The sequence below is a fragment of the Morone saxatilis genome, unplaced genomic scaffold (assembly GCF_004916995.1).
Source record: "Morone saxatilis isolate NCDOM2014 unplaced genomic scaffold, NCSU_SB_2.0 Contig11, whole genome shotgun sequence".
NCBI lineage: Eukaryota > Metazoa > Chordata > Actinopteri > Moronidae > Morone > Morone saxatilis.
This window is the reverse complement of record NW_023339663.1, coordinates 10934427-10954898: the sequence shown is the minus strand read 5'-3', so window position 1 is coordinate 10954898 and position 20472 is coordinate 10934427. Positions and strand designations below refer to the sequence as shown.

General features: G+C 37.4%; 1 protein-coding gene across 1 annotated transcript in view; it reads left to right on the top strand.

Annotated features, from left to right (window-relative positions):
- Positions 1-20472, top strand: part of gpc6a (glypican 6a) — a 127817-nt gene that overhangs the window by 64238 nt on the left and 43107 nt on the right. Inside the window, exon 4 of the mRNA XM_035652098.1 lies at positions 14192-14357. Within this exon, the coding sequence (XP_035507991.1) occupies positions 14192-14357 (166 nt within the window). The remainder of the gene's footprint in view (positions 1-14191; positions 14358-20472) is intronic.

Sequence of the window (20472 nt, the reverse complement as noted above, 5' to 3'; positions counted from 1 at the left end):
AACAACAATGGTTGCATAATATCCCAGCAGAGGAAAAAGAGTAGTTTCATCATTTTCAGAGTAAGAGCACTTGCACAACTTCTTAGTTTCAGAGAAAGTCGTCTGTCCCGGTGTTGGAAATGAACCAGCTGTTTAGTTTTTCATTGTTTTCATAAGAAATGTTAAAAATAAGAATGTTTTTGGTGTTTTAATTTAAGATAAATTGACTGATTTTTATTATGTTAAAATAAGTCTTAGTGTAAGATTTTTAGATTCTTAAATTCAGCCCAACAAAGTGAACAAAATACTTATTTTAAGAACCTTAAATAACTGAATTATGATTGCTTGTAATAAACACAACTTGCTTAAATTTTTTGCATTTTTCTTGGTTTTAAGACCTATTATGGTCTGTCAGTGGCTGGTTGTTATGCTAGTTTTAGGAATTCTAACCAAGAACAATTGTTTTACCCCACTGGCAGATTTCTTTGCTCAATACAAGAAGATTTGACTATATTGAAGAATATTTGGCTTGTTTCCAAAAGGGCTGTTTTTCAGTGTTGGTATGGCTTTTTAATCAAAATTGAATAATCACAGAATTATATTAATAGAATCTAAAACAAAGTTTTGTGGGTTTTTAACTATTTCCGGCTGCACAGAGTGAGTTTATAATGACAAAGTTAATATAGAAGCAAATTTGTGGCAGGAAGAGAAAACCCAAAGAATGATAAAAATAAAAATGCTGAGTTAATAAGTCAACATTGACTGCCCAGATCAGTTGAATATATGTGATATTAAGTCATAATTTTGAGATAGTGAATGAATTCAGGGCTGCCCTGGTTCTCTGAACACTTACACAACATTAAATCTACTTAGACAGGGGGAAATTGGATGTTCAGGCACATGGGATGATGTTAGGATATCATTAAAATTGGACACGCTAGAAATTAATGTTGATTTTTAAATACACAGAGACTCTCCTATTTCCTGTGAAAGTGCTATTCATTAAACTTTTCCAACCAATTATTCTTAGAAAGAGCCATTTCCACCATGTGACACTGAAATTTACTGAAGCTACTAGAAATAGACTAAAAACCAAAGCTCCTTGAGGCTCAGCTTGTCTATTGAAAAGAAAAGAAAAGCCCTGGCGCACACAGTCACTGTCTTGTTTCTTGCTTTCTCTCCAGCGACCACACTGACAGCAGTACCTGGTCCAAACAGCCTCCAGCACTGCTGCTCATGTGTGGGGCAGCGGCCGTTGTAGCAGTAGCCCTGCGCCTGGTCGTAGCACGGTTTGCCGTTCATCTCGAAGCTGTCTTCAGGACAGTCCTCCGACACGCCGGTGCAGTACTCTGGCAGGTCGCAGCCACTGGCAGACTTTCTGCACACACTTCCTGCCGCTTTCACCTGAGGGTTAAAGGTTAAAGATTTTATTTAGGGGGAGCTGGCTTGAGCACAAGTCGGTTGTATAATTAACTCGTTCAACACTCGCACCACCTCTTCCAGGCTTTGATGCTATCATTTGAGGATGTGGGGGACTTGCATGGAAACAGGAGGACATCACCCTCTGTTTCCTGTTATTTTTAAACTGCTGTTTTGGTGTGGGTTTAAGAGTAACCTTCTCCTAATGCACAGCAGCAGGGTGTGTCTGTATGGTTGACCTTTTTGTAACCTACGCTCTCTGTCCGCTGGCAGTGGAGCTGATCCGCCTAGAGCCCAGTATAGAGGCTCTTTTAGCCATGCTAGCAGTGTGACTATAAGGAAATATCTAAACAACTATTGGAAACTGATTTTAAACATTCCTGGTTCCCAGAGGATGAATCCTAGTTACATTGGTGATCTCCTGACTCTTCCTGCAGTTCCATAATAAAATATTGGAACCGATATGTCCCCCTCTGGATGAACTGCAATACCTCTGGAGATCAATACAGCTCAATCAGATCAATGTCCTCCCATCATCCTTAGCAGCACTTAGCATGCTGGCACACTAAACTACAGTAAGATGGTGAACATTGTAAACATTATACCATCATATTAGCATTCTGATGTTAGCATTTTGAGCAGATTTCTTCTGTCTTGTTAAAAGACCAGTGTGAAGGATTTAGTGGCATCTAGCAGTGTGGTTGCAGACTGCAACTCCCTCACTTCACCCTCCCCTTTCCGTGTGTATGCATATCACTCACTTAGTTAGAACTGTGCACTATTTATTTATGTTTTTATACTTAAAGTGTTATTTTTTTATTGCCTGTTTGCACATTGGGTCCGAGAGGACCGAAATTTCATCTGTGCTGTATGTCGTGCATGTATATCATACTTGACAATAAAGTTGACTTGACTTGACTTGACTTGACAAGCAGACCTTCCTGTAAAGTGTCATTCCATAAACCATATGTGATGAAGGTTGAATACTGTGTACTTCCTGTAGAATTAGCCGTGGTGGAAGGCCCTTAAGTAAAATTACTAATATAGCTATGCAAAAAAACTTAAGTATCTACAGCAAAATGTATCTATGTATCAGAAGTAAAAGTACTCATTCTGCAGAATGTGTTTGTTTAATGTAGAGCTGCGATAATGGATTATTTGATCAATGGAAAATAATGCAGTTGTTTTTTAATATAAATTATGAATTGTTAAAGCAGTTTTTAAACAAAAACCCAAAATATTTGTTGTTTCCAGTTTGTCATGTGAGATTTGCTGTTTTTCTCTGTTTTAAAATCATTTAAAAGTAAATATCTTTTACTGCTGTTCCGACAAAACACGTCAGTTGAAGACAATCACCTTGGATTCTGGGAAACAGTAATGAGCATTTTTCACAACTCTGACATTTTACTGACCAAACAATTAATCATTTAATCGAGAAAACAGTCAGTCGATTGACTGATAATGAAATGAATTTTTAGTTGCAGCACTAGTTCAATGTGTTAAATGTGTCAGTTCATAATATTGCACCATTACTCCTGATGCATTAATGTACAAGCAGCATTTGATTGTGATAGCCGTTGTAGTTGGCTTTGGATCTTTATTACATGGCCTTCCTTGTCCATGCTTGCTTAAAATCAGTTTTTGCTTTAGACCTTCTTGACTTTCCACTGGTGCTAATTTTATCTATTTTTGTGTTTTTTAGGTGGTTTATATCCTAGCAACGCATCATATCTTGTAAACTCATCATTTACATTAGTGGGTTATGTACTTATTTTGCACCAGTGGGAATTAGGGTCTAGTGGAAGTATATAATCGTTGTCAGTCCGGTATGATTCATGTTTGAGCACTTGGGTGGAGGACACAGGCAGATTTTACCATGAATGTGTAGTTTGGCAATTTGACAAATTAATGATATTTGATCTCATTAGTCATACATAAGGCACATTTGGAGTCTACATCAATCAAAATCTTTGCAGTTCCTCCTCTTTTTCTTTCACCATGACTGAATGCGTTGAAAATCTACTTATACTACACTAAAATATACTACTATTTTAAAATCTTGGGTGTTAGGAAAGTTAAAATGAAAAAATGCCTACTGGCATGAAACATTATAATATTATCTAGTCTGCCACAAGTTTTAGGCCAATTTGTGTGTAAGTATTGCATATTGTAGAAGGCCCCTGGTAAGTGGCTCTGGCTAGCCACTTTTAAGGCTCTAACTCAAGTAACCAAATTAGTCATGAAATTCATAAAACCCGAAAAAACACGCTTTTTACATTAAATGGCTACTTTCAACTATCTGTCTGTTTAATTTTCCATGGTACTTTATAACAGGATGATGCACCGATGATGATGAGTCATACATAATAACGGAACAGACAGCTCTGTATGCAGTGAAGTCAGAACAGGGGAGATATCACTCCATAAAAGGGGATTGCACTGAATTTGCACTGAACAGTTTCCTGGACCTCGATCCTGGATTAAGAGCAGAATCTCTCTGGATTACAGTTTATGATGACCATTAAGAGTTTTATCCTGGAGGTATTTAAAACACAGTCCAACCACATTAAGACCTGCTCAGAGAAGATTGCAGGGATTTGGACCTTTTGAAAGGTTTAAAGTTCAGGCGTTTAGAGCACTTATCGCTCACTCTGCATGAGCATGGGAAGCTCGCCTAGTCCATGGTGCATATTTAGTCATGATGATGGAAGGAAAGAAGGTATTTTGTACAGAGGGATTTGTTTTTCCTGATGGCTTATACTGTCATGTTGATCTCATTATACACTCGTTTCCAACCACAAACTGTCAGATAATCTAATGTTAAGCTCCAAGGCAGTTTCTAATCTTTACACAACATTTACCTTAGATTAATGCTCTGTCAAGATTACAGACTCTTTGCTGACATGTGAGAAATATCAGGATCAGTTCCATGTGGTTTTGGTAGTTTCTTGTGGGTGTCTTTTTTATTTTCTACATTATTTACTCACTGCCACATATCAGTTTAGCACACTCACTTTCAAGGCAAAACAGTGAAGTGCACTCAACACTCAATAGTACCAGCTCAGACAACAGTGTCATTCTGAGTCAATACTTTGAATTTACAAAATAAATGGGACTGAATAGATCAAAATGATGGAAACACAAATACAGTAGATTGTGTGCAGCTTTTTGTATTTTAATATAACCAAAATTGAATGAAACCTTAATATTCACTTTAAAATAATGTAACAAGCTTTTTATGTATATTAATATTTATCGTACTAATTTCCTGCCACAGAGCAAGAAACTGCAAATATGATTATTGTGTGAATCACCAGCTGTGTCTCAATCTTATAACTTTCTATACTCTGCACCATATATTGATTTTCATAAAGTAGTAGTTGCTGCAAATCAAACTGCAACCTTCAATGCCAATTAAACGTCACAGAGAGAAAGCTAAATGTTTATTTTGTGGTACTTTTTTTGTTTCCTTTTCTGTAGACCCATCACCATCTACAATTGATTTTAATTGCATATTACTGCAGCTGTGAGCAGCAATAAAACAGCAGTTAAAAGCAGTCAAAATTAAGCATTGAGTTTTTTAGTATGCAAGAACACAAAAGGCTCTATAGTGCCAGTGTTTGGTTTGTCCGCTCTGGGCTACTATAAAACAAGGTGGTTCAACATGGTGGCCTCCCTGGAAGACGACCTGCTCCCTCTGTAAATAAAAAGATAAAAATAACAGTTAAATGTAAGGTAACAAAAACACAGTGATTCATATTTTAAGGTCATTCTACACTAATTAATGAGAGTAGGTTCACTAAGTGTTTTAGATTAATTTTCTACAATATTAACAGAATAAAAATGTAGCATTTTTGCACAAATGCAATGTTTGCAATGAAATGTTTTCAACAATGTTAAAACCACTGACAGTATATTTAAACTCAAATCCACAATTTTATTCAAGGTAAGCAGTGCATTTCCTACTTTTCTGTAGTTGCTATAACCTACGGGGAAACGCGGCATATGTTGGATATGTCAGAGTGAGGAAGGAAGTCGGCCAAGACAAGTGCGAACATGTTTAATAATACCTCGTCAATTAACAAGATTTCTGATTCACATCAGGCCCATAAAATTAATCAGCAGCTATTTTAGTAATCAATTAATAGTTTCTATCTGACATTTTATAGATGAAACTGTTAATCAAACAATTGGCAGATTAATCAATAATGAAAACAATTGTTAGTTCCAGCCCTAAAGTTGTTGTTGAGCAAACTGAAATAAAGAGAGTTACAAAACATGCAATAGGTTTGTAGTGGTAGAAAGTCACTAAGTAAATTTACTCTGAGGTACTTCTACTTTACCTGAGTATTTCCATTTTTATTTTGACTATTTTGACTAGCTACTTTCAGATTCAGATTAATTCATTATAATCAACAAATAAATTGTGATGTTTTATTAGAGGTTAAGACTGATCCAGTTTAGTATCTGTATTTGTGATGAATCTGTTGTACAACCAGATTGTAGACTAGAACAATTTGAGCAGCAGATTCTGCTCAGGGCAGATTAAGTGACCTCCTCCGTAAGAGAGTATGGTTCATCTATGTTTCTCAGCTGAGGCCCACTTCTACAGATGTACTGAACAAACTTGTCTCTCACTCTCTCACTCTCTCTCTCTGCCTCCTTCTCTCTCGCTGGCTCTCAGCTCACACAGCTTGCTGGGGATAAGGCCTCAGCCACAGTGCTGTGACGGCAGATGGCAACTGGCTCAAAAAGGTTGGCACGTCATCGGGAAATGTGCTGCACCAAAGATGTCCTTTTTAATTAAAAGATTTTGATCTGTGGTGAACTACAGAATATTGGAAAAAATGAGAGACAGCATGTGGTCTCAAATACAAGGACATGATATGAAAGGATAATAAAGAAATATACAGTATACTCTCTACTACGGTATATGCTCTTCCATTTTATACTAAAAAAACTAAAAGATACAGACTCAGTCAGCCTGATACTGAGTGGAAAGACATTTAGAACAAAATGCAAAAGGACAGGAAAAAAATTAAAGTTTAGGAAAATATCTATCAAATTTTAACATGTTCAAGAAGTTTCCCTCTTAAACAGCAACTAGTAAAAATATGTCACATCAGTTGACTGTACCAACTCAGATCACATCTTATGACTACTTTTTTGCACCTTGACTTAAAGTGTATGGCACCGCATCTTTATTTAACAAGCACTTAGAGAAGGTTGTCAGCACCGATGTTATGACATTTGTCCAAAGGTTTCTTGGCAGCCACAGGAGCCCTGTTTGCCCCTGACATTCAGGCTGGGCTGCAGACCTTCAGAGTCAGATGGACACAGGGTGAGTGCTGTGCTTTAATCCAGGAGGCACCATGGCAGATGGATAACAATATAGTATATGCAGGTCTTGTAACCACTAGAGATAGTGAATTGCTCCTGGTACACTGTGCCTAGTCATCGAGCAGCGTGGGCCTGGCTTTTAACATGTTTGCACTTGTCTTGGTAAATTAAAGAAACAGTCCCAACTGCTGCTCCAGACATGCCACATAACATGGTACATGTCAGGGTAGATCAACCGGCGATCCCATGCCTCACCAAAGACAGACACTTGAGCTGACTCGTGTGGGTCGCAGGGGGCCGCCAAGTACCACTGTGTCGTTTCATAGAGGCACAGCTGCTCACACGTGGATTATTCTGTCAGTCTCAGACATTCATTGATTTGACAGCAACTGATTTTAGTGCGGCCTCTCTGGAATTGTCTTTGGCTCCATCTTACATTTAACATGCCGAGTGGAGGGAGGCCCTAAAGTTCACAGAGAAGCACAGAAAGGAGACGTGATTAGTAGAAGTACAAAGTGCCACAGACCGTGTTTTATTATCAATGACAACTTTAGTGCATACACTGTCATTTTGTGCGCAGTCTGTGACTGTATGTACTAAAAGATTAATACTCATCTCAAGTTTACCCAGCTGCTTATCTTAACTCCCCTTTCAGTCTCTAAAGGTATTTGTAAATTGACACGTTTGTGGTTTACAAGAGCATATATATTTGTGAATCTCCATCTATTTGTGTGGCTTTTTGTGAAGCTGTTCAAGCAAACTGTGCATCGCCAAGAAATACCCAATGCAGTTTAGCTGGACGGTAACATTGTGCAGGTGCAGGAATATCTAAAGAATAGTTTATTGTATTTAATCAACAATAGCAACAGCAAACCAGAACATACTTTACACTTTTTAGGTACACATGGGATAGTAAAATACTAAATTATAGACATGTACATTTGGAATTGAACAACAGTGTCAGGATCAACAGATCTACACACTTAAACAACAAAATAGGGCATTTGTCAGCACCCTCCTCAAGGAACCATATGAGCATTTTCTGCTCTGGCACCCTTGTGATTAAGATGTGGCTATGTTTAGGCAACTAAAACTACTCGGTTAAGGTGAGATCTAAGGTGAGATCACCTTCATGGTTAAGGGAAAGCAATACGTTTCTGGAGAGAATTTTTGCAGAGCATTGGAATAGAGCTCGTTCATCACAAAACCTGTTCCATGTTCCCAAACCCTGTTTTGTTGCCTCTTTGACCACCTCGTTTCTAGAAGGACTCAATGTGCCCAAATATTATTAATATGTCTTATTATTTAATGTTAGTCAAATTATATGCTTAAATTTATTACCTAATAAAGCCAGGGAAGGAGTCTAGTAAGTAACAATCCGATAATACATCTTTTTAATTATACAATTTATTTTTTACTACGAACTGATAATACTTATGGTACAGAATCTGTTTTTATTCTTCAGAAATGTATATGATGTAAGCTAAATTTTTGATTTGGGAATGTTTAATGTCTGTTTTGATTTTGTCTAGAGCCCTTTGAACCTTCTTCATTAAGAATCTTTGACATATAGTTGCAGAATAGAAGGTGTTCCTTGACATTTGATCTCCAGGAAGCTGGAGAGAATCACATTCCTGAGAACCTATTAGAGGTATCTGCTCTAACTGCTGCCCTAAGTTTAAACTCTAACAACACATTAATTTTTATGAGCTGTGCAAGTAAAACCTTTCTCTAACTACTAAATGCAGCTGTCAGTTAAATGTAATGGACAACAAACAAAATATTACTCTCTAACTACTAACTAGTATTAAGTCTCTCAAGAGGCTCACTTTTTATGCTAAATAAAAAGCCACAGGGTGCTCTGTTTGTACATCTTAATGCATGTGATGAGCAGTAGTTGTGCTTTATGAGCTTTTCTTGAAAACATAAACCACTTCATAACGCAAATATACATTTTACTGCATTACAGATGCATGTGATGAAAGTGAAGCATCAAACTTATCTATGCATTGACATTATTTCTGTCTAGCAGAATAAGCATCTTGTTACTGCTCTGGTGTGCTCTTCTTTTTTATTTTTTCATCTGATAGTAATTTTTGGATTAAAAAAGTATTAGCTCACTTGTCAGTGCAGCAGAAGGCTAGTGTATAAAGGTTTACTGTTACCTTCTGTGAGCATATTCCAGCTGAATCTTCTCTAACCTAAGGTATACATTTCAAAATTTTATTGCAGCTCTTAATGTAATCCTTTGGTTCGGAGGAAATAAGACCTTAAGTGAAGTTTTTACACAGACGTTTAGTATCGACCAGGCACATGTTTCTCTTGGTAGCAGATGGTAGTCTGATTTGCACAGTGACAGATCACTCATATTGCCATTGACACTAATGGCTGTAGAATTGAGTGGGGACACTGGGGCAGCAATGCAGTCTTACATCCATATCCAATCAGTGCGAAGCAACGCATCCTGTCACAATAATTATGACAGAACTATTGAGACAATTTTTTTTGGCGACAGTCTCACTGTCCCACTAGTGTTCCCCTTGATTGGCCTTGGTAGCTTGCAAAGTCATTGTCATTTCTCACAACTTCATTACTTTGTGGCACAAAGCAATTTCTATTGTCTGTGCTCTTCCCACTCTGTTACCCCTTAAGGGAGTTCACGCCATATGTGCATGACAACACCCTGTCAGATAGACAAGGTGATGTCTTCTAAGAGTATCTTTTAGAGTCATCTCATTATAATATTGAGCTTTGTCTTTTTATTGCAATGATTTAGTTATCTTAGATATGTCTAATTGCTGATACTGAATTCACATCGCTCCCAACTGTGGCCTTTATGGGCTGAAAGTAGAAATGGTTTGCTTTATTATGGCTCAGGCTCATTGCATTTATATTCTTACATTTTTAATCCTCAGTAAAGTTAATGCTCACATCAGGAGTCTAGCTGAACAGCAGACCACATCTTCAAACTGCTTTTCTGTAGCAGCAGGTAATGAGTAGCCTGCTGTCTATGCCTCAGCCCCCTCTGGTTTGTATTTTTCTACCAAACAATAATATAACTTTGTATATTCACTCACCTAAGTAGAAGTTCATATATTTGCACTGAGAAAATACCAAATTACAAGTATTAACAATCAAATGTACTTTGTATCTAAAGTGAAAGTATTGAGCACTTCAAGTACGATTTTGAGGTAATTGTCAATTACTTGGGTGTTTTCTTTTGATCTTACTTTATACTTCTACTCCACTACAATGCAGTGGTGATTTACTCCATTACATTGGACAACTGTAGTTACTTTACCTATTAAGATTTAAATGTAAAAAAAATGTAGTGCTTTAGGACTGAAATTTGCTCCACCTCAACCAACAACAACAGTAAAAAGCTACTTACACATTAATGTAAAGGTAATAATAATCCAATAATATAATATAAATTATTATTTTTTTCTGCATTATGAGTACTTTTAGTTTTGATACTTAAAGTACATTTTGCTAATGATTCTTAAGTACATAAGTGATATTCAATGCAATATTGCTACTTATACTTAAGTATATAATCTAAATATATCCTCCACCATCGCTAAAACTCACTCACAAACACATGCTCTCCATGCAGTGTTATCATAGCACTCAAACATCAGATGAGTAGATTAGTGTTTTAATCTCACTCTGGATCTGAGGCATCTCGCTCCCCAGTCCTACCCTCAGCCTGCTGTGAAATACTCCATCCACTCAACTGTAAATAAGTGCTAACAAGATTATCAGATTACCCTTCATCCAGGGCACCCAGCGACTGCTGGGCACAGTTACTGCTATGATGTAAAAATCCCTGTGAGATAATTGCGTTAAGATGCACCATTTTAATGCAAATTTTCCGAATGCTCACAAAGCTCAGGGGCAGCTTAAAACACTTTTCCTATGTGTAGTATGAAGTATATTTCTTTGTTGCCACTAACAAACCACACTGGATGTAAAGAATGTAGTTGAAATGGGTCTATAGGTAAGAGAATTCTCCATCAGTGTTTTCTCCATGTCTCTGAAATAGGCTGTCTAGAAACTGGGCCAAGTTTAATTGAACTGACAGAAACAGATTAATCCCAGAACTTTTTTAAATTATTTAATATTCTCGTGAATAAGAACTGTAGGTTATTGTACAAGTTGGAAGAAAATGTATGATGGCATTAAATTGTACAAAATGACATTTGCAATGGTTTGCTACTATTGAGTACATGATACAGTATACTATATTTTTATTAGGCTCCTCCGTAATGCTGCTATCATTTATTCCATAGCAGTGGAGCAGTGAATTTATTATGTGAATATATTCCAAAGTCATCCTGTCAACCAGTTTTTTGTTTTACGATTATGCTTTAAACTGGATTTAATGTCCTTCCCCAGGTACAGTGACTGGGTGGGGCTGAGTCAACAGAGAAAACAAAAGGCACAAGCTCTCCCTCTCTACTCCGTCTGTCACTATAGCAAATATATTTATATGCAAATTACCCTGTGAAATAAAATGATTCAAATACCTTGATAGGAAAATGTTATATTTAATCTGTGGGGTTTGAGTCATTGACGAGGGCGAGAGATTACTGGAGATGCATGGTGATGCAGGTGGAAGAGGAAGTGCAATCTAAAAACTGTCTCGTCCCTGTCTCAGTTACCCTAGACTGGTGAATTGCATGTAGCAGTCAGATTTCAGTCATGGATTAAAATGTGTGATACTGATTTTGTCATTACAGCATTTAGTGCATACAGTATTACACATAAGGGTGCAAGCACAGAATAACTAGACTGAGATCTAAAGGGTATAGCTGCATGCAGGCTGCTGCTGTATATAGCTAAGTACTGCACAAGCACAGTAAGTCAGTAAATTAATGAATATAGGGCCAAACGTGTGCTGGATGCTTTTATAATTTGCTAACAAAATATGGCATATATTTTAAGAAAAGGCATCGTTATAGAAAGCCTAAAATGTGAATTTAAAAGTAAAAATTATTTAAAAAGTAAGAGGCAGTTCTCTCCAAAGCAAACACTGTGATTGGCATGTACTTCTGCTTCTGTTCCTCTGTCCAAATGTGGCGGTAGCACCTGCCTGTTCCTTCTGTTTGTCTGCTAGTGTCTTGTCCGGTTTTCTCTCCGTCTGTTTCATTTGTATCTGTCTCTCCATTTTCTTGGTGTTTGTTTCTCTGCGTCTTTGGCAGCGTCGTTGGCTTCCTCCTCAGCCGGCTCTGTCTCTGTTTGCTCATCTTTTTCCTTTTTTTTGTACTCCCTTCAGCACTGCATCTGAATCAGAAAATGTAGAAATTAAACACTAGTTAACATTGTACATCTAATGACAGTGATGTGTCCATAAATAATAATTTATGAATAAACCCCTATTTAGCGTTTATAAATTGTATATAGACAGTTAATAAATGGTTTATAACACACTATAATGTCATTTTAATTATTTAATTAATAAGCACTTGCACTGATAGGTGCATACAACTATGTTGTAGTGTGTTATGAACATGTATTTATTGTTCATATACTGCTTATAAAGTGATTTATTTTTATTGCCACAAGCTGGTTGGGTTTTAAACGGAATTAACATTGCTATTTTGTTAGCCATTAGATCAGCTCTCTTTCATTTATACCCTCCTAACCATTTGCCACAAGGATCAGAAATACTGTAGGTGCACACATACACACACACACACACACACACACACATTGCCACCCATGAACAATTCATTTCTTATTTTTCCAATGCATCTTATTTAATCCTAAACTAATATCTTAAAACTAGCAAAAATTCAATTTGTAGCATTAGTAGCAGAATTGTACCTGTTTCAAACATGATGCTACAGAAGCCTGACACATAAATGCTTTCCATGCATGTCAACTGTGAAATGAGTTCAATCAAATGAACCCTGTTTGTGAAAAATCTCCATATGTTAACCACACTCCCAGACTGGTATAAACAATTTACAAGAACACATACCAGCAGTTGACATGCAGTGGTGGAAATGACAGTTAGCGACCTAGTTTAATGGCCTTCGTACAAAACATCGCGTGATGTCAGTGGCAGATTGCAAATGTCAAAGATGGTTCATTTGATCCTTGTAGCTGGCTGCCAAGCAGAAGTGGAAGCAAATACACTAATAGCCACATCTCTGTCTCCCCCCTTTCTGTCTCTCTTCCTCTCTTGTCTTTTTTTCTCATCACACACACATATGTGCACACAGGTGGTCTGGTCATTGTACCAGTGAAATCAAAGACAAACTACAGTGTACAGAACAGACTGGGTAGAAGACTGAAGCTGGGTGTCATAGCCCAACATCAGATGTAGCCGGGAACAAAAGTGCACTGATGTTTTTTTTTCCTTTTTCAGGTCCATTTGACTGTTTCTGCATATTTATTTTATTTTCTTTCTTCCAACAGTTTTAATGAAACAAAAGACAAATTAACAATAATAATTATGAGAACTAGTGGTAAGATTAGGTCAAAATTATTAACACAAAAGCGAATAAAAGGGTAGAGGGTGTCTGAGGTTGTACAGATTGTAAAGCACAGCAAATGTGGGATTTTGAGCTATATAAATAAAACTGACTTGACTTGACCTGACTTTTAGAAATGGCACATGAATCACTGTTTTGCTCTGATGAATGAACATGAATATTACTCTAGAATTAGACTTTTTTCTAACCTCCCCTCACCCTCTGTGATGGATATATTGGTCCCTCTGCCACAGCTAACCCCTTTATGTGTAGAAGATGGTCTCCAGTTGTATGCCCCTGCTACTGACCGATCTGCCAACCTTCCATGCACACACACACACACACACACGCGCGGACACACACACACCAGCAGTCTCCAGAGTGTGTGCTGAACAAAATCTAAAGTCAAGCATGAATACGGAGGCTGACAGGCCAATTATCAGATGTACTCTTCGTTCTGCATCCCCACCTCTGAAGGGAAGCAGATGTGAGAATCCTGTCGCTTTCACTCAAGCTGGTACAATGACATGGCCCAACAACAAAAGGCACAGCCTTCACAAGGAATCGAGATGGACAGAGTTGTAAACCTCTTCTTGTCATACAGTTTTATCGGGAGGGTTTTCACATTTCAAGCTTCAGAAGATGTGATGTAGTGTGGGGATGTTTGTCAAAACTTGAAATGTGTCTGACTTCCCACCCCCCCTGAAGTTCCAATTGGGAATTGCATTCCTTACTATTGATGCTTCATCTGCACTGATTGTGGTACGCAGTGGTTTCTGTGGAAAACGTCATGACGTTTTCTAAAAATATGAAAATGTCACTTGTGGTGTACAACATTACTGTTTTATCTCAACTACTCTCTCTCAATGTTAGTGTCATGCAGCATGTCATAAAACAATTACTGAGGTTTAATGAGCTTAAAAAGACTTAAAAATAATAAACTAACTGAAGAACATTTCTTTGCTTTACAGGTGAATGTAGTTCCTGCATGTGTCAGAGCCTTGACCAAGATGCTGTACTGTCCATATTGCCGTGGCATGCCCGGGCTGAAACCCTGTCACAACTACTGTCACAACGTTATGAGGGGCTGTCTGGCGAACCAGGCAGACCTTGACGCTGAGTGGAACCTCTTCATCGGTAGGAAATAAAAGTGCCCTTGCACCTGTTTCTCATTCTCTCTTTGTAATCTTTGTCTGTCTGTCTGTCTGTCTGTCTGTCTGTCTGTCTGTCTGTCTGTGTTCACACTTGAGCTTGTACTTCTAAGTCTGCATGTTACTTTTTTCAAGGCAGTGTCTTTGAATAGTCCCTGTGGGAATTCAGTAGGATGTACTGTGTTAGATTTAGCTTTAAAGGATTTACAGAGACAAAACTGAAATCTTATTTGTGCAACCATCCCTTCTCTTTTCTGTCTGAAATGTTGTTTGCTATTGCTGGAACCCTGGCATACTGCTTAAAGCTATCCCTGCTGTTTGGGATTGATAAAGGAGAGCAGATCCTAGGCAAACACATTTTCTATAGTGTTTCCAGCTGAGCTTGGTGAGTAATATAGCACTTCAGTTAGGCTGTAAGTAGCTGGCTGCTGTAAGCCCTCCTGTTAAATGGATACCAAGAAGGCACATAGAGTGCTCCCTCTGGATCTTTGTAGGCCAATGCTTTATTTGTTATGTACCCCAATCCCATCCTGCCACCCACACTTACAGATTTTTTTTTTTTAAATGGGGCGCCGCTTTTTTTTTTTAAGAGACATCCCTGAAGACTGTGTGTCAACTTCTAAGCTTTTGGCTGTTTTGTGACAGGCCTGTCGTTCGAGAAACCCATCAGATGACGTACCGCTTCTTCTCTCCGATGGCATGTCTGAAGTCTCAGATCAACACAGGCCCCTATGCACTGAATGAGATGTCTCACAGCTTTATGACATGTGTTAAAAAGTTAGTGTCTTGTTCAGTTGTGAAGAGGCAAATCTATTGCCGCAAAGGGACGCTGGGCTTGACAGTAATGGGAAAAGCTGTTGTTGCAACAGAGTGATGAATCTGGTTAGACAAAAACACCCTTGAGGTGTAGATTTTTAATTTTGAACCAGTTTTTGTGCAGACATTGTTTTTTAGTTTGGAAAAGCAGTGTTGTTGAGGGTATTATAATTAGAAATGTAGAACCCAGGGGAAGTTTATTTTCACCATGAAAGACTCATTTTTTGATGTCTAGTGACATTTTGTATTCATTATCTGTTGCTAAAGAACTTCGATTTGCTTACTATGCAGCTCACAAGAAATATTGATTTGCCTTTCAGAGACAACTTCTGAATGTATCACAGGTCAGTTCTCGCCACTGGAGCACATCTTTGCATTATAGAAATTTATGGATTGAGCTCGTATGCAGTCTGTCATTGTCATCCCTTCAAATCATCACTTATTAGAGAAGGTTAGATTAGAGGCACAGCTTTTAATTTTTAAGAACCCTCAATGACATTTTCCTGTGGACTTTGTTCATGCTTAAATGTCACTATTGATACCATTGATTGGTAAGACCAAAGAAGATAGGAGACTCAAAGCTTTTTATTTAGTTTTAAACTTCCACTAGAAGAGAGATGTGTTCTAAAAATGGTCTGTAATCTCTCTAAATCCAGCTGAATCAGGGACATTTATGTAATAAATCAAATGTTTTGTTCCCTGCTTTTATTAAAAAGCAAAATTGAAAAGACTATTGCAACATCTGTTTTTGGATTACAATTCCTGAAGATAAGACACACTAAGTATAACAAGTTAGACTGACTTATATTTTATTTAACCTTTTAAATATATTGTTGCATTTACTTAAATACAGTAAATCAATAAAAATAAAACATCTTCACTTAATTACTTGAAATTAACATACAGTGGATTTCATTTTTTCTAAATAATGCCATTCCTTCATTCTGGTGGTTTTAGCCACATGCTCACACACACGGTTGTGTTGGTAGTTAGTGTCGAAGGTTCAACTGAAGTTTAACTTACTGTTTTCTACCAAGGCAGTCTGACACCATATGTCTTGGACTCTCAACAAATTGTCTGGTTTATTTCTGCAAAATCAGGAGACACTTTTCACTCTTTTTCAAGACTGTATAAGCTGTGTTAGTACAACATGCAGCTATAGCCTGTAGACAACTCCTACAAGGCAAATATGGACCAACTTATTCAATTATTAGGTACAGTATATACTGACCTACAGACATGCTTGTAACATTTATGGCCCTTTTTTAATGGTGGACATTTTGAAATGTCATGGAGAAACTACACAGGCGCCATTAATAACATTAATACTGGCTACATTCAGTTAACATGAGTTGTTTCCAGACAGCTGAAAACAAAATTATTGATATCATTATTTACACACGTGTTTTCCCTGTTATAAAGAGTCAAAATGGTGGGAAGAGGGCCTTTTATTTTAAATGAGCAGTCATCGTATGCCTATGATGGAAATATGAACTGTGATAGACACTGCCAAGCATTTTCTTCTGAAACTAACTAAATATAACAAGCTGGCTTGTAAATATTTTATTCACTTAGTTGAATTGCTAGATAATGATTGGCAGTGACATAATGTGTCTTATGAGGTAAGCCTTTTAATGGAACGAGCATGAAGCCCATCCAGGCCGACGGCATGTGTGTGTTTATCAAGTCCATGGCTCTTCTCCAGCTCAACACAGTAAGATGGAAGACCTTAAACATATGGTTAAGAATAATATCTTTTTAGCATTCATAAGCCATTAGTAATTTTTCTTAACAGTCCAAATTAATTGATGCTGTTGAGTTGCACAGACCAGTGAAAACATGTTGTTAACATCATCAGTCTTTTCAATAAAATAGAATTATAATATACATAAAAATCTATCATAATAAAATAAAAATAAAAACTGTTCCTCCTTAAAAATGGAATCTTTAAAGTCAGTTTTCAATAACTGTAACATGGAGCACAACTACAGCACTGTATGAACTTGTTGTTTTCCTGCTTCTTATTAAACATTTATAGAAATGTTCTTCGCATGTTCCCTCTTTCCAAAAACACCAAACACATGGTGACATTTGTCACACAGCCATTGATGCTGACATGTCTCTAGACAACAATTTCTGGCAAGCACAGACCAATAAATGGAGCACACCTTATTCAGATTCACAACAATAGATGAAAGTCCCATCACATGGCTGAGTTTCTTTATGGTTGAAAAAATGAACGGATGATCAGGATTTATCTGTCATCATTTTGCCACAGAAAATACATTCCCTCACCACTGCTGAAAATGTTGAACAGGGAACTCTAGTTGCAACAGCTCTACTGTTTATTGTAATGTCGGCATCAAATGCACTATGTTCCAGTTTATAATAAAACAAGATCTTTAATCAATGCTATCCTGTACTTTGACAAATTTTAAGAATGTTATGTTACTTTTATAATATACACCACACTATATTTTGTTTCTTCATTGTGCAGAAATAGTATATGTATAAAGGTTTTTAATTTTTCTCATTAAACTAGATAAGAATAATGGTAATAGTTTTTATTCCCTATCCATGTCCCATAGTGGCTTTAGCTTTTAGAATTTATAGCAGAAAGTAAATGGAGAGGATTAGACAATGGAAATGAATAAAAACAATAACAACAGAACATGATTTTAGTTGTAAGCATGTCAAGTCAGTGGAGTAAACTTTTTTCTCTAGTGCTCTAAATGCTGCACAAAGCCATTAAAACATCATTTTATGAATTTATGAGACACACTGTAACACCACACAAATCAAGAAGAGTTACAAGCTTGAGATTGAAAGTAAATTCTATGCAGTCTAACAAATTGAGCCACACTGAACTGAACCAAATCTTTGCAACACTGAAACAATAATGACCTTGGTGGATACTTTGATGTAGCCTACATATCACTATGCAGAAGAAGAGGAATGATTACAGCATCCATGTCACACATTTCAAAGTTACAGTCTCGGTACAGTAGTTGACAGTTTGTAAAGGTTATCATAAGGACTTCGTGGTTTCCATGCTGCAAATGGAAAACAGATGTCAGTGAACAATGACCATAAACCTGAGGAAAGATGTGATTTACCTGCTCGTACATGTGATTTTCGAAATCCTGACTTCTAAGTGTGTGTGTGTGTGTGTGTGTGTGTGCGTGTGTGCGCGTGTGTCTGTGCGTTTGAATGTTCAGGGAAAGAATTCATGGTTTGGCCAATGGAGGATACCAGGCCATCAGTCACCTGCCATCATGACAAATTTACCGAGCTCTGCATCGTGACAGACACATCATTATCATTTTTCTTGTCAGCACCTTGTTGAAATACCCTCAGAGAGAGAGAGAGAGAGAGAGAGAGAGAGAGAGAGAGAGAGGCAGACAGGCAGAAAGAGCGAGAGATGCAGAAAGTGAGAGACAGAGAGCGAGAGACAGAGACAGAGCGCACAAGAGAGAGACACTACTGTAGTTTTTCAGACTTACATCATGATCAACGCCATTTTTGACAGGAAAGAACACTACATGTTTTAGCTACACGTTTTAAAAGGCATGGCAGATTTTAATTGACTATATGAGAAAGTGTAAGAGCAAAGTGTAAGGAATGGTTTATTTCCTCTAACATAAGCTGCAATTGTTAGCTTGCTGAGCTTATTTTGTAGGATTCATTTTAAAAAATCCCTGTTCTAGCACACCCATTTTGAAAGTCTACATGAAACAGGAATCAGAGTGCTACATTCTTCCCCATATTTATGTATTTCCTTTCTAAACAGGCACCAAGGGAGGGACTTGGCATCGCAGTAGCCAATAATAGTGTTTTGTGCTTCTCTCTCTCCTGTACTCCTCAGGGTACTGCCCTCCCCCTCTGCAGCGGGTAGATCTGCACGGCTGTCCCCAATTGCTAATCAGGGTTGGGCGTATATAAACTGGGAACGGAGTTGCGGCAGCTTCCACGCTGTGTGCGTCTGTGAGACTAGAGCTGTGTTAAACGTTTAACCGAAAGCAAACTATGTTTGTTAAAGTACTTTCCTACAAATATACAGGATCAGCTTCTCCTTCGTTTGTTTAAAAAAGGAAAGCTAGTTTTAAGTTTTTATCTTTTCTTTTTTTTTCAGAACTGGTAATAAAAATATCCTTGTTCGGATGCAAGTAAGTGTTCCTTGGTTTGTAACACCGACCCTTTATCTGACTCTGACAATATTCTCTTCATAAAATATGATCCAGTTTCATCCAAATCACTCATAAAGTTGTACTTTTGTACAAGTGATAAAGTTGTGTTTTTTTATAGAAATCAGTGAGGCCCAGCCCCCAGAAAAGCTCCCGTATTACAGGAAGACAAAATGATTGAATTTTGATATAAAAATACAGAGAAACTGAGTTTATGTAAGTTTTTACAAATACCCATACATTGTTATAGGGGTACAATATAACTGAGGATGCAATCTTAAAGGATTAAAATGACATTTTTCATTTCACCTGGACTTTGGGCCAGGTCTACTGAAAACATTAAAAAGTCAATCAACTCTTGGAGGAAACGTTAGCTAGCTAGCTACAGCCGATAAAGTTGACCAACTACAGTTGACAAAATTGACAATCACTGGCTAAAAATGTCATTGTGTCTGTCATGCATGAATGGAAAGATTTACAGTCGTAGCAACAGTAACTGGGGGGGGGGAGTAGTGACGGTTCGTGAACTATCACTTCTCTTTTAATGGATTTATAGCCTAATGAACTCCGGCTTGCTTTAAATGAGAAATTATTTGTAAATATCATTGTATTCCCTCATAGCATATATTCGACTGTGCCTGACTACACATTATTTATCCTAATTAAGATATAGTCTCATGTTGTCCTCTGCTGAGTCCTTTGACACCACAGTGTAAGCGATCTTCATTGATTTTATTTGCTCATTTCTTTTTAATTGCATGGATTGTGTCCCAGTGTAACGGGACCTCCCCACAACCCCCAGTTCATGAGAATTCAAGCCAATATTTTTTCTGTCCTCCAGGAAGGACTCTCTCTGTGATGTCTGTGAGATTATAAAGATGAACATCCTGCCAGTGCTTTACTTTAAATGATACAGATAGCTTGGCAGAAACTAATCTGGCACCCTGTTTTACTGTACCCATAAAGATGTCAAAAAAACTTTACCTTTCTTACTAAAAACTCTACAGTGTCACCCAACATACACATGCTTGGACCGTAGAGATATACAGTACAGTGGCCTTTGAGATTCCTCAAATATGACTTAAAACATTGCATTTTTAA